The sequence below is a fragment of the Phragmites australis genome, chromosome 16 (genome assembly GCF_958298935.1).
Source record: "Phragmites australis chromosome 16, lpPhrAust1.1, whole genome shotgun sequence".
In the NCBI taxonomy this organism is placed as follows: Eukaryota; Viridiplantae; Streptophyta; class Magnoliopsida; order Poales; family Poaceae; genus Phragmites; species Phragmites australis.
The window spans coordinates 28,347,597-28,372,342 of record NC_084936.1 but is presented as its reverse complement, the minus strand read 5'-3'; the positions used below and the strand labels follow the sequence as shown (position 1 = coordinate 28,372,342).

At 43.2% G+C, this 24,746-nt stretch overlaps 3 protein-coding genes and 1 long non-coding RNA gene across 4 annotated transcripts; 2 read left to right on the top strand and 2 right to left on the bottom strand.

Moving 5' to 3' along the window:
- Nucleotides 1-11,056: 11,056 nt before the first annotated feature.
- LOC133895634 (uncharacterized) lies at nt 11,057-14,848 on the bottom strand. Its single transcript, XM_062336095.1, has 4 exons — nt 13,898-14,848; nt 13,431-13,703; nt 13,111-13,202; nt 11,057-12,204 (listed from the first exon to the last, which is right to left on the bottom strand). The coding sequence occupies exons 1-4, from the start codon at nt 14,846-14,848 to the stop codon at nt 11,313-11,315; spliced, it is 2,208 nt and encodes a 735-aa protein (XP_062192079.1). The 3' UTR covers nt 11,057-11,312.
- On the top strand, nt 14,197-15,034 carry LOC133895635 (uncharacterized). The gene is made up of 2 exons (XR_009905631.1): nt 14,197-14,327; nt 14,411-15,034. It is a non-coding gene; the product is annotated as an uncharacterized LOC133895635 (long non-coding RNA).
- Nucleotides 15,035-21,013: 5,979 nt separating this feature from the next.
- Nucleotides 21,014-21,550, top strand: LOC133895210 (uncharacterized). Its single transcript, XM_062335370.1, has one exon. It carries the CDS (start codon nt 21,014-21,016, stop codon nt 21,548-21,550), a length of 537 nt encoding a protein of 178 aa, XP_062191354.1.
- A 506-nt stretch (nt 21,551-22,056) lies between these two features.
- LOC133896172 (large ribosomal subunit protein eL38z/eL38y) lies at nt 22,057-24,158 on the bottom strand. Its single transcript, XM_062336721.1, has 3 exons — nt 24,004-24,158; nt 23,009-23,192; nt 22,057-22,228 (listed from the first exon to the last, which is right to left on the bottom strand). Exons 1-3 carry the CDS (start codon nt 24,004-24,006, stop codon nt 22,206-22,208), a joined length of 210 nt encoding a protein of 69 aa, XP_062192705.1. The 5' UTR covers nt 24,007-24,158; the 3' UTR covers nt 22,057-22,205.
- Between the last annotated feature and the right edge of the window lie 588 nt (nt 24,159-24,746).

Sequence of the window (24,746 nt, the reverse complement as noted above, 5' to 3'; positions counted from 1 at the left end):
GAACCAAGTCAGATCGCAGGGTTGGTTTTGATGCCAGGCATACCAGTGATAGCACTGGTACTGACAGATATGTCATTTGTGGAATTCAACAGATAAATCTTGGGCGATTCCAACCAACTTTAGGCTCTTTGCATTCTTTATCCATTCCTTTGTATGAAGGACCCTGTATAATAGGTGCTGGGTGCTGCTCTAAGTTTCATGCTCGAACTCGAGAATCCCCAGTTCATCGGTCACTTGTAGCTCAAGCCTAATCTGACCCCATTCGAAAAGCAATTCAGAGAAGCAAGTGGTCAGTCGTTGTCTGAAAATGCAACGACATTCTCAAAGCTACAAGGAAGGTACATGTCTATCCTCTTGCAGGCTCCAAGGCAAGCAACGAATCTACTCCTCTCTTCACCCCTTCTCCAGTGCCAGTGTGCGAGTGCTGCAGCCTGCAAGATATATAACAAAACCAGCTCGGGCTCTAACGTGTAAGCCAGCTGCTTGGCTAGTGGTTTGCAACACAGCAGCCCGTCACAATGGTCTGCCTGGGCTTTGTCGGATGCCCGGACTCCCACCGATCGGCCATGGACTACTTCCTCACGGTGCTCGTCGTCGTCACCGCCGTCGTCGCGGCGCGGCTACTGGTCTGCGCCGTGGTGCGGTGCCTCTGCGCTAACGGGGCGGCGCAGCAGCACCACCACAGCCCGGCCACCACCGACGCCGACGAAGACGTGGGGCCGTGGGGCGGCGCCGGGTTGGCAATCTACCGGCACGCTCAGCAGGAGGGACTGCGCGTCGGGTAGCGACTAGCAGGCGTTGCTACTGGTTAATTTATCAGGAGCATTATATACTTGTAAGTTACTCCTAGTGTACATGTAGTAGTGCAGTTTTTACTAGTAGCCTGCTACTGGTACTGCTATTTTTTTTTTTACTGCGAGTGATGAGAAAGAAAGCTGCCGGGACCGGGGATTAAATTTTCACGAATTTTGGTGGGAATAAAATATTTATTTTTGGAATTTTCTTTTACTGCATGTGGGATCCACAGAGCAAAAGACAAAATATGACCGAAATTTTAACGAAATTTCGTATGAACAAAAAAAAATTATAAAACGAAATTGAAATCCCTATCCATGACAAATTGCATTGACGGAGCATCAAGTTGGAATCACATACATTTCATTAGGTTCTATGACTTTTAGAGTGGATGATGTACTCCCACGATGATGAAAACTTAAGGGGTAGACACATGTTCTGTGACGAGCATGCACAAGTTGATTGTTTGGCCTCAGCACGAGTGGAAGAGACCTTGCTCTCCCCCGCGAAGAGGACGCACGCGTTCTGGCCTAGGGCAAGCGTTGTGTTTCTGGCTCGTGCCGATGGCGCCTAGGCACCCAAATTCCTGAGCTACACCTACATGAGAAGAGAAGGGACAAGCAAGAAGCCGACGACAGCCGAGGAGGATGGCAAAGAGATGCGGTTATGCCCACCGCCGCTCGTAGACGACGAGATCGACACGGAGGAGGGGAAAGAGGCGGTCCGTCGAGCGCACCGAGGCGATGCTGGAGCAGCGCGTGCGTCGTCTAAACCGTGCGTGGCCGGCGACCGGCCGGGCGGATGCTGCGGGAACCGCCGTGCCGGTCGTCACGATTCTAGTCTCTAACTACTTCCCGTAATATGTTGTTGTTTTTTTGCACTCTGTCACGATGAATTCAATCAGATGACGCGGGAACATGAATTCTCAAAATCTGCTAATCGATCACATATGAACACGTCGGATTACCCGATCTTGCTGCGTCACGTACGCGTGCGGAACACTCCTAATAAAAACTCCGGATGCCGACGATCCGGCGCTCGTCCTCGCGCACGGACACGAGCAGCAGCATGGCCTCGGTCTCCCCCTGCACGTCCACGAAGTGGTGCCGCGTCGCGCCGCCGGTGCGCGCGTCGACGTCAGCGTAGCTCTCGCTGCCCAGCACTCGCAGCGCGCCGCCCTCGAGGACCTCGGCCACCTCGTTGCCGTCCGTCACCGCGAACACCATGCCGTCGAACTCGGCGACCTCGTTGCTGCCCACCTTGCTCCCGTGCACCGCCGGAGAGAGCGTGATGCTGCCGCCGGTGCGCGCGTTGACGTGGGCGTAGCTCTCGCTGCCCAGCACGCACCGCGCGCCGCCCTCGAGGACCTTGGCCACCTCGTTGCCGTCCGTCACCGCGAACACCATGCCGTCGAACTCGGCGACCTCGTTGTTGCCCACCTTGCTCCCGTGCACCACCGGAGAGAGCGCGCCGCCGCCGGTGGAGGAGTCCATGTCCGTCCCTTGGAGAGATCGATCGACCGGTGGAGCCGCACGTTGGTACGTGCTTATAGAGAACAAGAAAGGATTGGTCCCGAATCCGGCACGATTAACGTGTTAGTCCTTGCACCGGTCGAGTCGGATTGAAGTACTGATGAGTTAGGGAAGAGCATTTCAAAAAGGGAAAGAAAACTAATTGCCGATCGTTTCTTCTCTGTAGCGACTAGCATATGTTGTATTTGTGTAGAATATATGTATACGGTGGGTTGCATATAGACCTTTTTAATAGGGTAGGACTAGAAATAGACTTGTGATCGGGCTTTTAAATAGAAGGCATTGTCGTGTAACCGAAGATTAATGGAAACAAAATATAGTGAGTAGAGTCTGTCTGCACTGACAATGAAGGCAAGTTAACCAGATCACATTAAAAGAATACTGTATCTCGTATGTTGATCTTGTGATTGGCTTGTTAATTCTGATAATGCTTCAGTTAAAACCCTAACAACATATACTGCCGATATTTTGTAATTAGCGCAGCCAAATTTCTGAACAAATATAAAAAATCAATTCAATTGTTCTTCGAATTTGATATAGACGGGCCTTTGTCTCATACTTGTTCGCAGAGATTCACTTTATTCGTAAATCGCGACAAAAAAAAAGTAAAATGGAAATAAAATGCCACGGGGCCTTTGTCTACAATACTTGTTCGCAGAGATTCACTTTATTTGTAACGAGTAACTATGCAGGTACGACACACGCGTAATTTTTGCACATGCATATAGATATATTTTACATCCAATACATTGCATGAAAGTCACGTATCTAAAAATAAAATAATGTGTACAAAAATTTATTTAGCTTCATAACACGCGTATTGTATTCACGAAGAAAGAATTACATAATATAAGGCGCTATCTTAACAAAGAAAGAATTAGAACATTGTATTTATGAGCAAAAACTTTGGTAAAGAAAAAAATAAACGATACAATAGTCTTGAGCAAAAAATAATAGCACAACTAATTTCATTCTGAACGATGCACTATCTGATACGTTTAACAAATTCTCGTATAACTTCAGGAATGTTGCCTTTTGATTCATTCCCCAAACAAACTTAACAAAAATATAAAGTTAGAGACAATATACTTAAACCCTTAAATTTTCATTAAAACTTAATTCAATGTCACTCATCTCTTGTCTGGTTGTTGAACCTCGGCAATACATCACATACACGGCCCCAATCCTAGTTTCACCCAAATCCCGTCACCAGACACGTCGTGCTCCACCACCACCTTTATCTGGTCTCCATCAGTGCTTTGGGCCTCCTACCGCCATTTTCTGGCCACCATGCACACTCCGCCATGTTTCTTGGGCAGTCTATGTGTCTGTAGGTCAAGAAAAAAACCAAAAGATCATCATAAATAAAAATCCTCTTTTCTTGATAGAGCATGATATCATTACTGGGAAGAGAAATATCAAAAGTATAAAAAATACTTAGTATCTTGACTAAGAATGAATGGACCACCATCCAAAACAAATGCTAAAAGTTTGAAGCACATGATCTTGATGCTTCTCCGGTGCTTTCATATCATCTTATTTGTGCACTTATTATGTTGACTCATCTTCATCGTAGATTCAAATCCTGCTCCAACAGCTCTACTGCTTGTACTCTTAGGTCACAGAAGAACATGTTATAGTAGAGGGACAAAAACACTCTTGAGGCTCCGCACATACTCAATTTTCTCGTGCTCATGTTCTTGGTCAGTTTACCTAGGGCAGAAGTAGCATGTCTCTTAATAAGATGAATTTGTACCTTCTGCCCCAGTATCTAGCCCATGTAGAGTTAAACTCCGATAGCAATTACGGACCATTGCAAAACAACCTCAATAGCTACATGCATCAACTGTTAATATACTCCAAGCAAAAGATGAATCTGTACCTTCTGCTCTAGCAATCATAGCAGGGCTTGCTGCTTGTGCACAATGCACTCCAGGATGTCCGCACAAACTCCAGAAGGTCATGCGTCATGAAACCAACATAAGAAGGTCATAAGCATTGCATCGGAGTGGTTTGTCCCTGCGTGACAATAGCAGTTTTTGCCGCTTCTCATTTTAGCCTGCTTACCCAACAGGTAGCTGGAAAAACATTCTACAACTTTGATGGGAATTTACACAAATAGCTCTAAATATAAAGGTGAAATATTTAAAGTTCAAGCATTGCCTTTAAATTAATCATGTGACAAAATTGTGCGCATAGAAATATATTTATTTAAAGTTACATGAATAAAAGGGAAAGATGGATAGCAAGCAGCAAAGCTATCTAAGCAGTAAAACCATTCTAAATCTATCTTTACATTAGTAAATTAACCTTGTCACTTGAGATCCCATCCCAATATGCAAGGTCATATAAATGGGCAATGGCTAAAATGATTACAAGAAATAAACCATTGTTAAATTAAAAACAAACGGTAACACACATGTTTGGATGAGCAGGAGCATACACAAATAAGACGGCATCAGCAGAACAGCAAGCAACTGGCCAACACCTCAGCTCCCTAGATGGTATCCACCACATGCTGACCAAGATGCCCACTGTCAGTATTAGCCCTGAAAAAATTGCATAATCCAAAACTTGAATTAATGATTGGAAGCACCTAGCAGACTTTAGTCTATCCATAACATTAAAATATGGATACGATATGTATATACGAACCAACCGATCGTCACAATCAGCCAAATAAATAAGCAACTAGGCAAAATAACCATGAACTCAGTACAATACCAGCCATGGGCCTTAGCAACATTGCTGATCAACCAGAACAATTTTACCCACTCCTGCATCGAAAAAAGACCATTTTTTCCACCTCTTTGGTAGGGCATAAGAAGATTCCACAACCTGTAATAAAAAGAACAATCATCATACAATCATCATTCAGGACATAGAAGCAGATACGCTGTGTTGTTACCACAGAAAATTCGAAGACTCCTGAACTCAAAAGCTCTAGGATGCACACTGAAAAATTCTACCTTAATTTCAGTAATAAGAATTTGATGTTCAATGGCTTTCTCAACAAAAGCAGGGGCTTCACAATGAATAGGGAGGAAAATGAGTTGTCTCTACAATAAAGAAAAATACAACACGATTACAAAAGCTCTTCCACGCAAATGTAGAACACAAATTTATCATAAGTCCAACCTTTACTCTTTGCATAATTTTCCAAGATATCTGGAGTTCAGTTAATTTTCAATATGATGAACATATAAGACAGGGATAGGCTTCTATATGACATCACATTAACAAGTGCACTGACCGCTCAATGCCTCATAAAAAAAATCTTTGAACTCCTCTAGTTACTTCAGCTAATATTTAACATTTCACCATTTTGAAAAGACAAAGTTACTTCCAAGTCAATATAGATGAACACAAAATATTCAAATACCATGTTAGCAAAAAATAAATATATTTCTACAAAAATAATGTTAATAGAGTATTTACCCATACAAGAGCAAATCTCCATTTCTAAGCAAAATACCCTTGAGAGACATACTGAACTTAAGCAAACTACTCTTGGCACAAGTCATTTTCCGATTCATGACATTAAAATCAGTTGAAGACAATATATTCTTCAATCAAACGTGTTCCTCTCAACAGTAATCAGTACAGACTAAAGGGCATGAAGCATTGAAATTGTTATGAACACATCCTGATATTTGACAAATCAAACAAAACTTGCTCAATTAGCAAGCAGTTGTTTCTAGGCCAATAAATATGTATCAGTTCATAGTGTTAAACTTTCTCTAATCAACAAAAATAGTTCAAGATCAATTATGCTTCTAGAAGTGTACAAATTTGACCCACAAATTATTCAGCCAGCACATAACAAACCTCTTCTATGTGGGTGAGCTTATAACTGATGGTCGTATGATCTGATAATCGGCAATAGTAGAAACACTGCAAATTATGATACTAGTAGCAATAGAGAATGATGCACCACTGTTGATATTGCACTACTTGTTAGAGACAACATTCTCGACGTACCATTTGTAGGTTTTGAAGAGGCCCTCCTTGAGTGTGATCTTGGGCTCCCCCCCCCCCCATACCCTGTATCTTGGAGAGGTATTATCTAGCCATGTGTCTTCTCAAAATCTTATTTGGGAACTATCTTGTTTTTGGAATGATCCCCATTTGAAGAATTCATTTTAACTTTCATAAGGCCTGACACACAAGTGTGGATCTCCTAGTTTTCCTTCTACTTATGTGAGTGATTTGATACCCAAATATGTATTCCTAAGTAGCGTTTGTCAAACCCCATCCTCATTTAATAGTTTAAATAACCATTTTCTAAGGAGACATATATTCTTGACTGAGAGATCGGTAATGCCCAATCCTCCTTGATCTTTTGGTTGTCATATGATATTTCATCTTACAAGCCTATATTTCTTCTTGTGATTGTAGTCTTGACAAAAGAATCTTGATCACAAATAGTCTAGTCTTTTGAACACTCCTCGTGGTATTTCAAAGAACGACATCATAAATATGGGAATACTACTTAATACAGAGTTAATGAATACTAATTGGCCCCCAATAGCCATATGCTTACCTTTCCAGCTACTTAACTTCTTTTCAAAGCGTCCTTCTACCCTCTTCTGATCACTATTTCTCATCTTCCTATGATACATTAGAATGCCAAGGTATCTGAATGGATATGCACTAATTTCACAACCAAATAGTTATGTATACATCATGCTCCTTGGCATCCCCATAGCAAAATAACTCGTTATTGTGAATATTAATCTTAAGGCCAGAGAGCTATTCAAAGGCACTCAAGGGGAGCTTCATATTTTTTGTTTCCTCCAAATCACGTCCCATGAAAATGATGATATCATCTGAGTATTGCAAAATTGACAAACCACTAGCAACCAAATGTGATACAACTTCCAAAATTTGCCCCTTATTTTTGGCCCGGGAGGTTAAGATAGCCAGCATATCCGCCACAATATTAAATAATATTGAGAAGTGGGGATCTAGTTGCCTTAAGCTTTTTGGGTTTGGAAATAAGGTTCAATATCATCATTTACTTTAATTTCTACACTCCCTTCCAAAACAAACCTTGGATCCAAACACACCATTCATCCTTAAAGTTTGTTGTAGGAATGACTATTTGATCTTGTTAGCCTTTCTCGAAATCAATCTTCAAGATTGCGTGGTTCTGTTTGTGGCTAGAGGAAAACAAAAGGGATCATATCCTCAGCTTAATTTGCAGTAACCACAGAAGTCTAATGTTTGCAGTTGTTGCGCTTTAGATATACAGGCTTTTGACAGGTGCACAGTGCACAGAATCTGTCGAACCTGCGCTCAGTTTCTGTCGATATATATTATGATGTTCAACAGACAGGTGAGGAAAAGAGTGTTCATGTTTGTATTTGCCAGCCCTTTGAGTAACAGAAAGTATACATCAATTCTTTATATACCTCACACGAGCATGCTTAGTGCAATATCATACAGTTAGAAAAAAAAATCAATCCTTTCTGAGAAAAGAAGCAACAAAAAAATATGTAAGCACCGGAAGAGCCTATGACAATTCACAAGAACTCTATCGCTCGTCTAATGGCCGGGTCCCTTGGGGCTTGGTCCGGCCGGCAACCTCGCCATCAGCAGCCCCACTTTCTCCTTGGTGATCTTCTCCACCGCCGTCGTGTGGCACCCCGAGCCATGGCGGACTGCCTCGCCGCCGCCGCCGTCGAGCCGCGCCTCCGGTGCCGGTCTCGCGGCGCCGGCAGGGTGCGCGCTGCAGGCAAGGAGGAGGACGGACACGGCGAGGGCCGCGAGAAGAAGGCGTCTCCTCGTCGATGAACCCATCAGAGGAGGTGTCTGATCACTTGTATGTTTTGTCTGTGCTTTGATATGCTCCCTCTAACAGTTCGCCTGGTGCTCTTTATATAGGGGCCGGCCGGGGTGCATGAGAGGTTTGGTTGGACTTGGTTTATGACCTTATTAATTTGTTTAGCCTATTGTCTAAATTAAAGTGCATGCTTATTAGGGGTATATATTACGCGAAGTTGCACTTTTATTTAGTGGCGAATTCAGAGCTAAGAAGTAGAACGCGCTCACTCTTCATCTTCCTCTCTCCCCTCCTCTTCTTTCTCTTCTCTTCTTCTTCATGCTCTTCCATGCTCAAAAATTATAAGGGTGGGAGGGCTTAGGGAGCACACAAAGTGTTCCTAAAAAAATGTTTCGCTACGTGTGAAGTAGGAACGAGTTGGTGGAGAGGTTAACTGAAGTGTGCGCTCACAGATTTGGAAAAAGGAGGAGAGGAGACGACTCAGACGAGCATGGTGCTGACCAAGGGAGCATGAGCACGTAGGAATCTCAATCTTGTGGGGAGGAAACATTGACCAGCTTGGCCGTGTGCGATATGCATGTCTGTTTGTTATGTGTGCAAGTCAAGTACGTGGACCTGGGAGATATGTATGTGTGGAATTATTCTCTCCATGTGGCTGTGTCATCACTTGGACATTATATATCGAAAGTCTTTTGTCATGCGTGTGGAAGCAAATAGCAATCAAATAGAGTATTCAAACTGAGAGGCCTAGCTAGTGTTCGGAATTGGAGAGACTTTGAGCTGGGTTGCTTGTGCTAGCTTGCACGACAATGCTGCCGATTGAGCTTCATTGATTCAGTCAGCAAGGCGCATCAAAGTAGCTAGTAGTTTAGTTAAGTTCATGTTGGATCACCGAGAAGAGGGTCCTGAAAAGCATTAGATCACTGGTTTCGTCAGAAAATAGCAGTGGTTTTAGAAGTGATTACGAGTATATTATATGTAGTCAGTGCGTTAGGAATGAGCTGACGAAGCATTAGACCGTACGGTTGGATGTACTACTCATGTACCATCACGGTAGCCTTTTAACTTGTCCAAAGTAATACTAGGCGCTGCTGTATCACATCGATCAGGCGCGGTTCGTCTCCGAGAAAAGTCGTCGTTGGTGCCTAGAGAAAAGTCATTGATATTCCCCTCGGGACTCAGTCTTTTGAACATGGAGAATTCACATACTGATATATATTTTTGCCGATTGCACTTGCATGGCACGGATACTGATACATAAACAAGTCAAGAGGTTGTGCTTTTTTATATATAACTGTTTCAGTTGTGCTGTTGTATGTGTCTTCCCGAAAGCAACACGAGATATATAAAACTGCACCTCCTAAATTCTAGGTATATGAAATTTAGGTGGTCTATTGAGGCGGTCGTGAGCACGATGGTGTTGGTGGTGGTGGGTTTCTGACGGTTTGATTTGTCTACAGACTTAGAGGTAGTTTTTGGGGAAAGAGGCTGGCTCGACAGAGAAGATGGGCGCGGATCAGAGATACAGTAGGGACGCTATCGATCGTGTGCAGCGGAGGACAACTAATGGGTGGTGCTGGAGCGTAGGCGAGCAGAGATGACCCGATAAAGCCAGGCTAACACAGCAACGGGCGGCGGTGGTGAATCTGATGATAGGAGCGCTGCTAGAGACAAATGAAGGAGGACGGGAAGCAAAGAACGAGCGCGATTGTGAGTCAACGAGTAGTTGAAGACAGAGGCAACCACAGGAGACAGACCAAAGGTTGAAGACAACTGCATCCAACAAAAAAAAAAATAGACGTTTGAGAAATAACATCGCCCATATAAAACTCTTCTAACCCGGTTGTTTTTCGTCCTCTTTTTTCTTCTTAATGAGTTGACAAGTAAGCATTCCTGGATGGCCCACGCACAGGCAGAGAACAGAGCAGCATCCTTCTCCCCTGAACTTTAGGTTGACAAGTGAACGTCCCTGAGCTGAAGCTCCCTCTTTTTCGATTCTCTTGCTCATGGCACGCGTTATGGTCAAGTTATTTGGATCTTTTTCGTTTTTACTGTGATCTATCATGGCGTTGTCTTCTCTTATCGTTTTGTTATTTTGGTCGTGTGGCTTTGTTTATGTAATAGGCATTTTTCTCTCAAACAAAGATGTGCCCTGCAGGTTCTCGGGAAAAAAAATCAAGCTTATTGGGTTTTTCGTATTGAGACGTCATGGAGCTGGAGTGCGTCGTGGCCACGCATGGGCATGGGAAATAAAATACAACTTCGCAATGTGTTATACAATAAATATCTACCTCGACCGTCTATCTTTTTCACCTTATCCATTCGTTGATAGAACATTTACGTTATGATTTTTTTTACATATCCTTTTAACACGAATATTAACGTAAATGAATAACCCTAATAAATATTATGTCCACGTGCACTTGTAAAAATTTCCCTTCCCATGGACCTGCACAGGTTTTTTATATTTTTTAATACTTTCAATAATACATGCCGATTTTGAAAAATAATAGATATAGACTATTGTCATTCGTTAAACGGGTAAGATCTTGTGGGCTCCGACAATCAGTACGTTAAATAACCAGTTGTAACAATATCTCGCTTATTCATTAGACGAAAATTTAATCTTGCTCGCTGAACGAATGAGAACTTCATCTCGAACAAGTGAGATCTTTATTTCGTCCCGTCAACAGATAACATATTCAAATTAATATGTAGAATTATTTTTTTAATATAACTTTTATATACAAAGACACGTTCGAATTCGTAGTTGCAACTAGACTTATCGTATACAAAAGTCACATTAGAGAAAATAATTCTCCATATTAATTCAAACGTGTCGCTTGTTGAGTAGACGAAATAAAGATTTTAGCCGTTCGGCGGGTGATATTAAATTCTCGCACGTTTAACAAGCAAAATAAAGTTTTCAGACATTACTACAACTATTTATTTAATATACTGACCGCCAAAAACCCACTTAATCTCACCCCTTCTTCTCGCTGATGAACAGATAACAGTAACCTATAACTACTATTTTTTAAAACGAACATGTATTCTTAAAAATATTAAAGAATACACACATATATATATATGTATATAATTCCATTTGAGACGACGACCAGAACACCTCTACAAGCCCAATCCAGCCCATTTTTCCCTTTGAATCTAGCCCGGCCCATTTTTTGGTCCACGAGGCCATGTCACCCCTTCTTCCCGTTCGCCGCCGGCGCCACCTCGCCGCCGCCCAGCATGGCGGCGGCCGAGTCGACGTTGGTGAGGAGATACTCGTATATCTTCTTCCTTAGCCGCTCTATAGTCTCCTCCGGCACGCCGCCGGCGCCACTGCCGTTCGCCGCGGGGGCTGCGGCCTCGCCGTCCGCGTCCGAGGGCGGAGTCGGCGGCGTCTCCGCCGGCTTCCCTATCTCGCTGAGCCAGTCGTTGACGCGCTTCAGCTGCGGCAGCATCCTGGCCGCGCGGTCGCGGTCCCACGGCGCGGCCGCCGCCACGTCGGCGTCCAGGAACCGCTCCACGAACGCCAGGAACCACCCCCTCGCCTCCTCCCCGAGCCGCCGCGCCAGCTCGCCCCTCTCCTCCGTGCCACCTCCCCTCTCCCACTCCGGTACAGGAGGAGCCGCTGACGCAGCGGCGGGACCCGCCCTCCCCTTCCCCTTCGCTGGGGACAGCCGCGACTTCGCTGGCAGCGACGCCTTCGCCGCCGCCGCCGCCGGCTTCGCCGACTCGTCGACGAGCACGACGGCCAGTAGGGAGGCAGAATTGGCGGGTGCCGGCTTGAGGTTGTAGAGGGAGAAGGCGGAGAGGTCGGTGGCGAGACCGGCGCCCACCCAAGAGGCTGCCCGGCGGCGGCGCTCCGCCGCGATGGCCAGTGTCTCGTCGGCGGTGGACGCGTCGCCGCCGACTGCTGATCGATCTGGTGAGATCGCGGTGGAGGCCGCTGCTGCCGTGGCGGTGGCCTTCGTTAGCGACTCAGTAACGACGATGGCGCGGGAGAGAGCTCCATGAAGAGCGAGGAACTGCTCGACGGCTGGCTGCGGGTTCTGCTCCTCCGCCGATGAGCTCACCTCCGCGTATGAGCTGCGCAGAGCAAACAACGGTGAGGTCAAGCTCACTGCATCAGTGCTACTGATAAGCGAGCAAGCAAAGTAAAATTACAGAAACATGGATTTTGCATTACATTTCTGTATCAACTGACACACATCAGCAAAATTCAAAATTTGATTGTAAATGGAATCATATAAAAATTTCACATTTACCATTGAATCCGAACTGGAAGTACAGTAAAACAACTGTTGGTTTCATACAGTTCTTAATAGGAGAATATAGCAGTGGCAAGTACAAATAGGATGCAGTTCTTGTTTGGCGATATTGCAACAAGAACAGCTGGCCAATGGTCATCCATGCACAGCATGGACTCCAGGTTCAGCCATTCAATTCAGTGAAGTGTTTACACTGTCGGTAGAGCAAACAAACACGAAGGCAATGTGAAGTCTGAACTCTAAACATGTGCAGAAATAATGACAATTCCATGTCTGGGTCAAACGGAGAAGACAACAAGGAGCAGCTACTAGCATCACTGAACCATGCATGTCACATAGAGCTCAGACATTTAGAATGTGATACCAGCGGTCTATTGATTATTGTAGGATCATACTTTAGGACCCATGTGAGATAGACATCAAGAGAACCAACCCCTATCAGAAGTTGGCTATTAGAAGCCTTATAAAACTTGGTACATTAAATGTCATTTGAAAATAAGCATTAAGATACTGTTAGACAAAGGAGAAAAGGAACAGCTAAATACGGAAACAATTCCACGCCATTCGAAGTATTAAGAACCTTAAATCATTGCGTTTACAGACATATTATGTTCTAAGCAGCAATTGTGTTGTCAGTCCTTGAAATGGCTCCAGTGGATTTGTAAACTACACACAAATTCTGTAATCGGAGGATCATAGAGGTAAATTTCGTGCAAAAAAATACCTTAAACAACGAAGAAGGCTCTCTGCAGCAGAAGCTTCTTGCATGGCTTCAACAGCAGCCATTTGTGCGGCGTCCCTGTACTTCAAGAGCTCCTGTCACAACAAATAACTCATTGAGGATAAGGACCAAACACAAAGCACTCAACTACTGCAGGCAAATGATATCCTATCCCCCCTTCCTCTTTGGCTAAAATTATGTATTCAGTATTCCTAGAGCTTAATTGTGTTGATCCTTCTCGATGAAATTCATAAGATTGTCAACATCTATGGAACACCAACATAGGCTCACAGCTGGTAAACAACTACGGAATCCATTCTTACCTTTCCTAATTTAGCAAGTGATGGAGGAAGTGCCGTCCACGAAGTGCTAGCATCTGTCAACTTTTTGCTATTTGCAGCAATCTTCACTAGATTTGTAATATTTGGGTTGCTTAAAACCCCAGACGTCCTCCTTATAGGAGAAGAATGCTTAACCACTCCTTTGTCAGAATCATCTGGAGGAGCACTTGCTGAGCTCTTCCTGGGAGGAGTCTGAATCTTGCTGTCATCCTTATGCAATGGCTTCTCTTCTGCTGCTGGTTTCCGCCTAGGAGTCTGAGCACAGCAGAACCAACAATGGTTATCGACTGAAGAAACTGTATGGAGATGGACACTGAAAGAATCAATTATGATCTGCACATTCCTAAAAAAACAATACATATGTTCGTAGATCCTATATTGACGAAAACTTAACACACATTAACACAACACATTTATTTACCCATATACGACAAGCATTGTCAACATACCGAAGAGCTCCTATTCTCGGACTTCCTGTCAGCTTTGTCTGCCTTTGAATCTGAATTGCCTTTGCCTTTTGCATCTGCATTCGCTTCCCAGCTTCTTCGCAGGGCCTTTGGTTCTGATTCAATGCTCAAGACGGTGTTACTAAGTGAGTTACCTGCAGAGGACTTCCTCCCTGCTGTAGTAACCTTCAAAACAGAAGCAGCCTTTTCTAACAAGGATAGCCTCGATCGTGATGGCTTCTCTGTTCCTTTCGTTTTTGTCCTATGTTTCATGTCATTTGAAAATCTCTCAAATGATGCAGGTAGAGAATGGACACTGGTCGGAGATGAAGGTGTCGACCTAGCACTGGTAGACTTTGCCTTTGAGCCAACTATTTCCTTCTTACTGGTAAGACTATTGAGTGCTTCATTTGAGAGCGAAGAGTTTGACTTGGTGAGTTGGGGTTTCTTACTTTCTGTCCCGTTGTTCTTGACAGAAGCATTTAGTTTTTGTAACTTGCTCTGCTCTTTCTCTAGTGACAAAGCAGCAGCATCCTTTGAACCATTGATGGATGGTTGCACCTTCTTGCTTCCAAGAAAATTGGAGGAGCTAGTCACCACAAGATCCTCTGGATTGCCGACACAAGCATGCCGGCCTGGAACTGGCCTGACTCCCCTCAAGATCGGCACTGGAGTGGCTGCCTCAAAACGGTCTACATGGATGAACTGCCCCAACTGAATTGTGTCACTCAGTATGAGATCATGCTGCTCGTCCGGTAGGGAAACATAAGTTGCATGAGACGAATCAGACACCTTGAGGTAGAACCCCTGGTTGGTGAACAGATCACTCCCTGCAAGCGCCGGAACTATGCTGACAACCTGAAGAAGGGATGACCGGTGCTCGCCTGCGACTTTGACATCGCTGTTCATGTGCTGAAGGAGCTTGAGAAGGACCCCAGGTACCAGCGAAGCCATTGCTGTTGCTCCTAAAGCACATTTACCTGCGCACGTTGAGCACAGTTCAGGAATCATGATCACCACACAGAGGACATAAAGAATTGCAGCTAGTGAGCTAATGGTAGACAAGCTGGGCAAATCCTAGCAAAAGTGTATCTCCAACTACCAAATGAAATAAAGGTTGCAGCTTTCCACCAAACATAATCCAGATGAACATGTCGGTAGTCCAAACCTTTTTTTATGAGTCTCAATGAACAGCGAAATAGTGCATTTGTCACCAATTGCTGCCGAGTGCCGAGTGATATGGCTGGAAATTGAACTACAAATTCATGCCAAACAAATAGCTGAAAACAGAGTTCATTTTTTTAAATGCTGAACCAGAAAAGGCAAAAGAAATTCAAAGAACACAAAAGGGGATCATTCTGATGTCAAGAAAAGAGAAGATATAGTACGTACCAGGCATTGCTACCTGAAAGGAAGTGTATTAAAACAACACATAAAGAGGTGTACTAGAAACGGAGGCTACAAGAGGTAAGGACGGCGTTGTTACTTGCAAAGCATTTAATTCAGTCCGGAAAGAGATCGGAGTACAAGCAGATCCAACAAGGACCAATGAAATCAGATGCCAAATCTTATGTATTCTGGAATCAACGAACTGGCACTATCCCAGAACTGAAAACGAACATTGCCACATGGAGTGAGCTGAGAACTGAATCAAATCTTGAGTAAAAACTCATGTGAATCAGCTCTAGAGTTTCCACTGATCAAGGAGAGTAAGAAACAATCTTGACAACTTCGAAAGCAGTCACCAATCTTCAGAAACCAAATACTCAGAAAACCAATATTTTTCGCAGGAGGAATCAGGGAGAGAGAAGAAAAAAAGAGGCTTTTCTCACAGCCTCAACTAACGGCATAAATTCATTCCGAGTCCTTTAATGAGCGAAGAACAAAAGGAGACGAATCTTGAGAACCGGCGATGAAGAAAGAAGCAGTGAGGAGCACGCACCTCTGGACAGAAGCTTTGCCAAATCCTGTGAGCCCGCGAGCCCGATCCCCTCCTCGTCCTCCTTCCTTGCTCTCCCCGCGAGAGCACGCGACGAAGGCTTGGGGAAGAAGGCGGTTCTTTTGCGATTGTTGTCTCTTCTTCTTCCTCTGAACACTCGCCCTAAGGCGGCTGCAGCCTGCCTACGATCCTACAAAGAGAGGCCCTTCCGCGGCTCGCTCTGCTCAAGGACTGAAACTGAAGGACAGGCCTCGCCTTGTCGCATCCAAGAATCCCGCCGGTTGGCTCTCGGAGGCGGTGACAAGAGGAACCGGGAAATGGTGTCCTGGTGCTTCTCTCTCCTCTGCCCTCTCTCTCTCTCTCTCTCTCTCTCTCTAAAAGGAGAGCCGAGGAGAGGGAGCAGGGGGAGGGACGGGGAGGTGACTGTGGGAGCAGAGCGCACGCGGGGCAGCGAGCTGCGAGCACAGGCAGCACTGTGCTGTGGAAAAGTTGCGCGGAAAGGCTTTCTCTCTCTCTCGAATGTGGCGTGGGCCCGGAAGGTCAGTTACTGGGAGTGGAGTCCGTTGAGGTGGGGCGTCGCTTTCGATGGGGGCAAGGCGGAGTTCCAAGGAGAAGTTGGAGAAGGGGCAAAATCTTTTTCTATGCACAGCGGCTCATGAGAGAGATTGAAGGCGGAAGCTTTTTCTATGGAAGTTTTTTTACTAGTAATTTCTACTCCCAACAACAGGATTACATCTTTTTATCATATCTGTGTTTGGGAGATAAACTTTGCTAATTTCACTTGAATTATTGTTTCGAGTAATAATTTCGCTGGATTACTATTGAACAAGATGCATGAGTCGAGCAGGTAAGTATGTTTGGTTGTCTGGATGGGATTTTGTAGAGTCACATCGTATAAGTAGGCTGAGTAGAATCATATTTGTTAAAGAGAAAAGTATTTGGTTTGAACAAACCGAGTTTAGTTTTTGCTTGATTGATTAAGAAAGAGGTAAGATTATAATTAATTACTGGTACTAAAATTTTGTAACACAGATAAAAGTGCCTGCTTATATGAACGAATATATAGTCTACATCTGTCATGCTAGAATGATTTTATATATTCGAATATATATCGATCTATATTAGAACAGCGAATAAAAATAATCAAACAAGCTTTTTTATAAGATTATATGCATTTAACGGGACAGATTGTGAAAGATTTGGATAAACAAACACAAAAAAAAAGTGAGCCCCAGTCGAAGCTTGCTAGCCTGCAGCAACCAAAAATAGAGTCAAACTTAGTTTGGTCAACGACTGCACGGGAAATCACAAACTGGATTAGCTACTGAAGCTCTTCAGTATTTTGATTTCAGAGATTAAACAAATATTGCACTGATAGTTATGTAATTACTCCTGCTCTTTATTTAATTTTACTTTAAAAAGGGGATAGTTTTATATCCACAGATTCTAGATGGCTACATAATCCAAAATATGATTGGTTGTACAGTCCTGTCCCCATTTGGTCAGCGTTGGAAAAATAATGCAGTGGCTGCCAATGATAATTGATAGGGATCTCGTAACTACTGTATAATGTATTGCCAGTTGGTAAACCGATTGCCAGAGTATTTTTTAAAAAGTTTTTATGCTTGCTATCATCGTGTATCAGAGCTGTCGGTACCATTGCATCGCCTAAGAACACCGGTTGGTATGTATAATCCATATGGATAACAAAATAAGGACTCAAAAGTATTTTGGTTCAGTTGGTCAGGTTTACACACAATGCATGTGGTTAGTAGTTATTTTAAGAAATCCCAGTACAACACTTAGATGCATGCATATACTCATATCATTACACGCACGTACTCACACAACATCTATTAAAGATCGAAGATACAAAACTTAAAGATTGATAAAGTCACTGTATACATTTTGCTATCAAACGATACGTTGCTTACCACTGCAAAAAGTCTTATCTTAATAAGACATACAAGAAACAAATATGTGATTTAATCCCTGGTGAGGTCACCGTCATAATAATACTCTTTCAGTTTTAAGTATGTTTAGTAGTTGCTGATGAGATTGATCATGCTGTTATATCTCCAAACATGCATAGTAAAAACTCTTTCAGTTTTAAGTATGTTTAGTTCATCATCATCTTTTCTTTTCTTTTTTTAATAATTGTATAGTTCTTTTGAAAGCAGAAGATGAAGCAACATGAACAATAAGAGTGGATTTTGCTTGGGCAGTAGCTCAAACTTTTTATATAAAAAATATACAGAGGTTAACTTGAAAATCAAGCAAGAAACCTCCACTTTATTCTCGAAATGGAAAACAAAAACATATGGTAGTAAACCCAAGTTTTCGAAGAAGTAAAAGGCGGTATAAAAAATGGTCTCGACTCTCGAATTGGTACTGTCACATTCCATTTGAAGGGAAATTATATTAGGGTACTTCGCCTGCCTTTGCTCAATTTGCAAGGAACTGTATACAAGAACAAATCCACCCACTACTGCTTTATTGCATTAATTCGTTTAAAAAGATAGTCTATTTAATCCCATGCATAATGGTGATAATGCTTTATTTGTTTCTCCAAGTACATTTCCACGATAACCTACTGAATTCTTTTTTTTAATGCAGAGTTTTTACATGAGCTACATAGTTAGTTTCGATCGGAACTCTACAAAATTCACATGTTCGAAGTAGACCAATGGTTAGAGAAACATCAAGAAATAATACCTATTACTCCTGATCCCTTAACAACATTGACACAACCTCTTATTTCACCTTTGACTATTATTTTTTCAAAATATATCTTCAACAAAATTAATGAAATTATATAGAAGCTGTATTTTTATAGCGAATCTACTAATATCATTGCCGTGCAACAAATCCCAATACTTCAACTTGCAACAGTAATGGTCAAGTTCACGAAATATAATTTGATCTAAAAAAAGTTATTGAGTTATTGCTCATTCTATGACAAAATCCGTTTTGGAAAAGAGGTAGTAATTTCATCATGCTGGTATCCATCATGGTTATCGATTGAGACCTAAAGCTTTCTGATTAATAACTAATTGATTCAGATCTGGTGATCTGCATATATATAATGTGAAGGTTGCATCGGTTCTTGCATCGTCCATACATACAGATCACAGAACAGTGAGGCAACTGAAAATCAGTTGGTGAGCATGTGCTTTGACTCCGTCGGACTGTCCCGATCGGTCACTTACAAACGGAATTATTTTTGGCGTTTTTCTTTATACAAACGCCCTTTTAACTGCTTCAATTTTCATGCGCATGTGGCAGCTGAACAGGATCTCGGCGCCAACATGGGCAGAGCAGATGATCTTCATTCTTGACAAAGAAGAAAAAATTAGAGATGACGATAGCCAGATAATACGAGTAAGTTTGTTCTTACGCAAAGATCGATCTTTCAGGTGTCTCATAACTAGTTTGTGAGCCATGATCTTTCAAAAAATATAATTTTGAGCCATTTGCCTCCTGGAACACAAGAATTTCAAGGGAAAACGGTTACAATTGCTACAAGCTTAAAAAAAATCCGGCAATTCTTGAGGAATCATGTAGGAACCGTACGCGTATAGTTTCCCATAAAATCCTACAATTTCCGCATGAGTTCGTGACGAAGAGTTGATGAGTAACAACAGTTCAGTCAGTGTACACAGGAAATGGATCATTGCTAGTGCTACATCTCACATGCTTATGTGGGGCAGGGCTTCTGGCTTTTTGAGCAACTGCATTATCCATTTTGTTTGTGTATCGAGGCCACCAGGGCACAGCATGATAAGAGTAGGGCAATCTTTGCCTTCCCATGTTGTGATGCCAGCCATCGATCCCATCCTAGTTGTGTGATTGGCCAGGGATGCATGATGCATGATGCATGCATGGCTGCATGAGCTGATGACACAGCATGTCTAAGATATATCGATCATCCTCTGCCACTCCAGAACATGCTATCCGCTCAGAGTCCAGATCAATTCTGTGCCCAAGACAAGCCTACTGGAGATGGTACTGCACAGGCCATGATTTGCTCCAGAGAGGTTTCTGATGGCTCGATCCATGGATGCCCCAAAGCCTGTAAGACTGTAACCGAGCAAGACATGCATCATGATGAACTGCTACTTCAACTCTATTGATACTTGTACTGCTACAGTTTCTTTCTCGAATGCTACTACAGTTTCTGCTTCATATTCTTTTCATTCGATGTGGAATTGCTTATATGGCAACAAGCTTTCTTTATTCTTGGCTCCGGGAGCCAAGCAAAGCTCCAGTTCTAAATAAATTTCCTTACCTCTCCAGCGTATAGGCAAGGTGCTAAAGGATGAAAGATGCCCTTGGCACCCTGGTTTTTACCACATTGGACCTGCCGATAGTTTTTCTAGAGTGTTTTTTTTATCTCTCTATCTTTATCTTTTAGTTTTCTCTCGATAATTATATAACAAGCTTGTATATGTTGATGCCATTTTTCTAATGGCAGAATGACCCTCATTTATACAGCACCAAGGGATGCACGAGTGGGCATTGTGTCGAAGTAATCATCACACTAGACCTCCGGGTATCATAATTATTTTAATATGAGCCATATATGATAAATAAACATTCTTGCGACTGATGTTCCAATATCTTTTCTTCTGCTGTGGAATTGTTGTTTCCAATATCTGGATGAGCATTATGTCAATAAGATTCTATCACACAATGCATAATTATTGCCATAATTTGGAGTATCAATAATTTCTATAATATTTAGTTTGGTAACATAAAATTAGTCACATGTGTAGATTTATCTTGAAACATATTTTCGTAATCTCATAAATTTATTAGATTTTATAATATTGTATAATAAAAATAGTGATGGAATATCCACATTAAAGATTGTGCCATGTCCACAACGTTGGCTACATCCGATCCTTATCCAGCCAAACGATTTTCTCTTTTTTTCTATTTATCATTATCCTATTTATTATGATTTTCATACTCTGATCGAGATATTGGACAAATATTTTTTTATTAAAGGAGTACCATTTTTTAGCAATCTTGTTAGTTCCTATATATATACACTAGCACAAGCTTGGCAAATTTCATAAGAAGTCCAGAAGCTTAACATTTTCTACAGTAAATTCATCACAAGCAAATTGAGTAGCTAGCCTTTTTTAAGAATGGCGAAAGCTATCGCCATTGCCGCCATGGCTACCACACTCCTCGCCGTCGCAGCTGCCTGTCTCCCTACCACCCTCGCCGACGCCAACTTCGTCGCGGGCACGTGTAAGAGCTCCGACAACGACCAGTGCGTGGCGGTGCTGGGCACCGACCCGCGGAGCGCCAAGGCGACCACGGTGCGCGAGCTCGCAAGCATCGGGCTCGACATCGCCACCGCCAACGCCAAGGACAGCTCCAGCTTCCTCGCGAGGGAGGCCGGCAAGCAGGGCGGCGTGGAGACCGGGAACGCGCTGCGACAGTGCGTCTCGTGCTACGGCGACGCCGTCCTCGCGCTCAAGGCGGCGCGCGAGGGCTTCGACGCCGGCGCGTACGGCGAGGCGGAGGCGCGGACGGGCGCGGCGGAGGACGCCGGGGACCGGTGCGAGCAGGCGTTCACCGACCGCGGGCTCAAGTCCATCGTGCCGGACGTCGACAGGAGGATGAAGGACTGGACAAGCGTCGCCAGCGACCTCATCGACCTCCTCTGGATCGTCAAACGATCCCGCCGCCTCTTGCGTGCCTAGGATATCCCGCCGGCGGCGAGCGGCGTCGTCGCCATGCGCGTGCCAAAGTAGCGCGTGTAACTGAGGACCTTGTCTAAATTAAAACTAGCAAGTGTTCTGAATTCGATTTGTCTAAATTAAAAGTAGCATGATAACCATGATAAGACAAGACGTTAGACCATCTAAACACAAAAATCTTGGAACATACAAAATGCATGGCAGATTGGAGCTGTGATGGCGCACAAATTATACTAGCTCATGGCAGATTGGAGCTGTGATGGCGCACAAATTATACCAGCTCAGAGGTTAGACGCAACATGAAATCCATAGCTGCGCATTCGATTTCACATGCAAACAGATCAGTTCGGAACTAGGTCAGAGGATTCAACTCGGAATGATGTCAACAGAAACACCTGAGACCCATCTAATTGTTGGTAAATTTGCAGAGGCTGTTATGATGGAACGGACATAAATATTAGGCAACACGCAGTTCAAACAACAAAAAACTGAAAAGCTGCATCCCGGAATAGGCAAAAAGGTATTTCTCCCAAAATTTGTGATCAACAAATCGATGGCTGACAAGTCTAATTGCTTAGGGTCCAGAGGTACATAGAAGAGCATGCTCTACAAATGACAAGGATGCTTTCGTAGTTCATCAAGATGTTGTCTTGTCTCTTCAGACCTCTTGGACGCTCAAACCTGCATCAATGGATGTTAAGTTGTCAAATGGGGAATTTAGTCTCCCATTGGCCTACTTGTATTGAGCAAATGAATACGAGAATTCAGTTGACAGCTGAAACTGGACAACGATTTCAACAATAAAAAGAGAAAATGCCAAACAGTAGAGACGACATGTTGAAAACAATTCTGACTGAAATAATCATGTCCATCAGATCTCATAGCTATTGCCCATCACTGATGAACAAAGTACAGACTAGTTTTAACCACAAGCCTACATGTCAAAAGGAGACAAGGCTTGAAGCTAAAACCACTGGAGAATTCATCTACGGTCCAATAATTTTATCTTCAATGGGATACCACTAACTGAGCTTGAAAATCACAACCATGACCACTCAATAGAAATGAAACAATGTACTCAGTTCACCCAAAAAACAAGGTAGAATGAAAAGAGATATTACATATGTGTCCCTCAGATCTCATAGCTATTTATGGCCATCACTGACGAATCCAAAATGGTTTTAGCCACAAGCCATCCATTCATCAAAAGGATATGATCGATGGCTTGAAGCTAAAACCAGCCTTCAATCATCTTTGGACCAAAAGGTTATCTTCACTGGGACAGCAACTTGACAGACACTAAACAACTAAGGAATGGTATCAACCCAATGAAAAAGATGTAACAGTAATACCATGTTGCAGATAGCTCATCAGCAGCAAGAACGATAGTTCCAAGCAATATAGCAGAGTATTCAGATACCAGAATATAAACAAGATTATGTCAATTAAAATTGTGCTGACCTGGCGGGAGAGACTGCTTCAACTTGTTTGCCTTCTCTGCATCGAAGACACAGAGGGTGTACAAGTACTTGGAGCAGCGCACCTTGAACTTGACAACATCCTTGCTCCTCTTGATCTTCACAGAACGGGCATCCTTCCTCCTGGCGGTGAGAAGGAAGTCCTTGATCTCATGGATCTGCTTCGGCTACAGATACGTAAAAGAATTGTTTGAAGGGGCTGTTGGACAAAGCACGGTCATTGGACAATAATTTACTACAAAATACAAACAGCATGGCAATAAGCATATCGCAACTAATCACAACGTAAAATTCCACACACACGCAATAGAACAGAAAACATAGCAAATCTATCAGGGTTTAATTTCCAATTACAAAATGTCATTCTATCAGTACATTTCGGATTCCAATAAATACAGATCACACTGTACAAAATGCATGTTTGCACAATATGCAATCAAACAGCCGCATGGAACCCTATCCTGGGGATGTGTTGGGCACAAAATGTAGTCAAAGTAGCACACAAGTGATAAACCAGGATGCTAACCACGGTAAAACCAAAGTACAGCATCTAAAACTATCAAGCATTCTTCTTCGCAGCAGCGCAGCCTAGGATGAGCGCAACAACAATCTATGCTAATAGCAAGCCACAACAGCAAATTGTGGCAAAGCTCGCAGGAAAAAGTATCACGAAGTACGTCGGCTTGGGATAGCATATCACAGGGAGGTCACAAAACATCATAAGCAGCGAGCAAACCTTCATGTTATCAACCTCTTCCCCACTACTCAACAGTAAGTGATGCAGGATGTAAAAAACGTCACAGCAAGAACATTGTGTACAAAAATTTACATCACCTTTACATCCCCACACAACACGCCAGCTACCAACTAGCTAGTACCATTACGCAGCCATGGAACTACACTTTGGTGAGACGAACTGACGCGCTAGTGCAGGATCTGGGACCGAGAAGGGAGAGAAAGGGACTAGAGGACAGTTACCATCTTCCTCTTGGGACCTGGGAGTCGCCGAGTTCGTCTTCTCGCGACGGCGGCGGCGGCGGCGGCTGGAATCGCACTGGAAGAAGGAGATGCAGAGCCGGCGGCGGGTGGGAGGGGAGAGCATTATATAGCGCCCGTAGATTAAAAACCCTAGAAGAGTGGTTCCGGAAATGCCCTCGCTCTCACTCGCTGCAGGTGGGACCGGGAGGCTGGGTGGTTTCTCGCAACGTGGTGGGCCGTACGGATGGGCTTAGTTGGGCCGAGATTGTATTGGCTTAATTGGGCCGTATAGGCTTTGAACTTGTACCAACAAGTATTGGTCGTAGAGTTCCGTGATACGGTGTACTCCCACCAGTCTTAAATAAATTTTGTTTTAATTTATCTGTAGTTAATTATTTTAAACTTTGTTTACAAATTAATTTTTATGTAGTGAGTTTAAATACTTAAAAATAGCACACGTAGATTTGTCTCAAAAAATACTTTTATAATAATATATTTTTATTATGTTTATCAATATATTATAACAAAAAGTAATAATCAAAATTATATTTTAAGATCCAGTCGATATCTAAAGTGATATTTATTTTGGACTAGAAGGAGTTTTTTTTCCTTTTTGAGCTGCAATGGCAGTTTCTTTTTCTTCACATTTTAGTTGTTAGATTTCCATGTTTCGATTTGGTAATAAAATTATAGTGGTTAAATTGGCCACTTGAAGGTAATAGTAACACATCCAAAACCAGAAA

Coding starts and splice junctions, on each gene's coding strand:
- LOC133895210 (XM_062335370.1), top strand. CDS start 21,014: ATGGCTACCACACTCCTCGCCGTCGCAGCTGCCTGTCTCCCTACCACC.
- LOC133895634 (XM_062336095.1), bottom strand. CDS start 14,848: ATGGCTTCGCTGGTACCTGGGGTCCTTCTCAAGCTCCTTCAGCACATG. Junction 13,203..13,430: donor CACTTGCTAAATTAGGAAAG/GTAAGAATGGAT, acceptor TTGTTGTGACAG/GAGCTCTTGAAGTACAGGGA. Junction 12,205..13,110: donor AGCCTTCTTCGTTGTTTAAG/GTATTTTTTTGC, acceptor TGCTCTGCGCAG/CTCATACGCGGAGGTGAGCT.
- LOC133896172 (XM_062336721.1), bottom strand. Junction 22,229..23,008: donor GAAGCAGTCTCTCCCGCCAG/GTCAGCACAATT, acceptor CCATTGATGCAG/GTTTGAGCGTCCAAGAGGTC.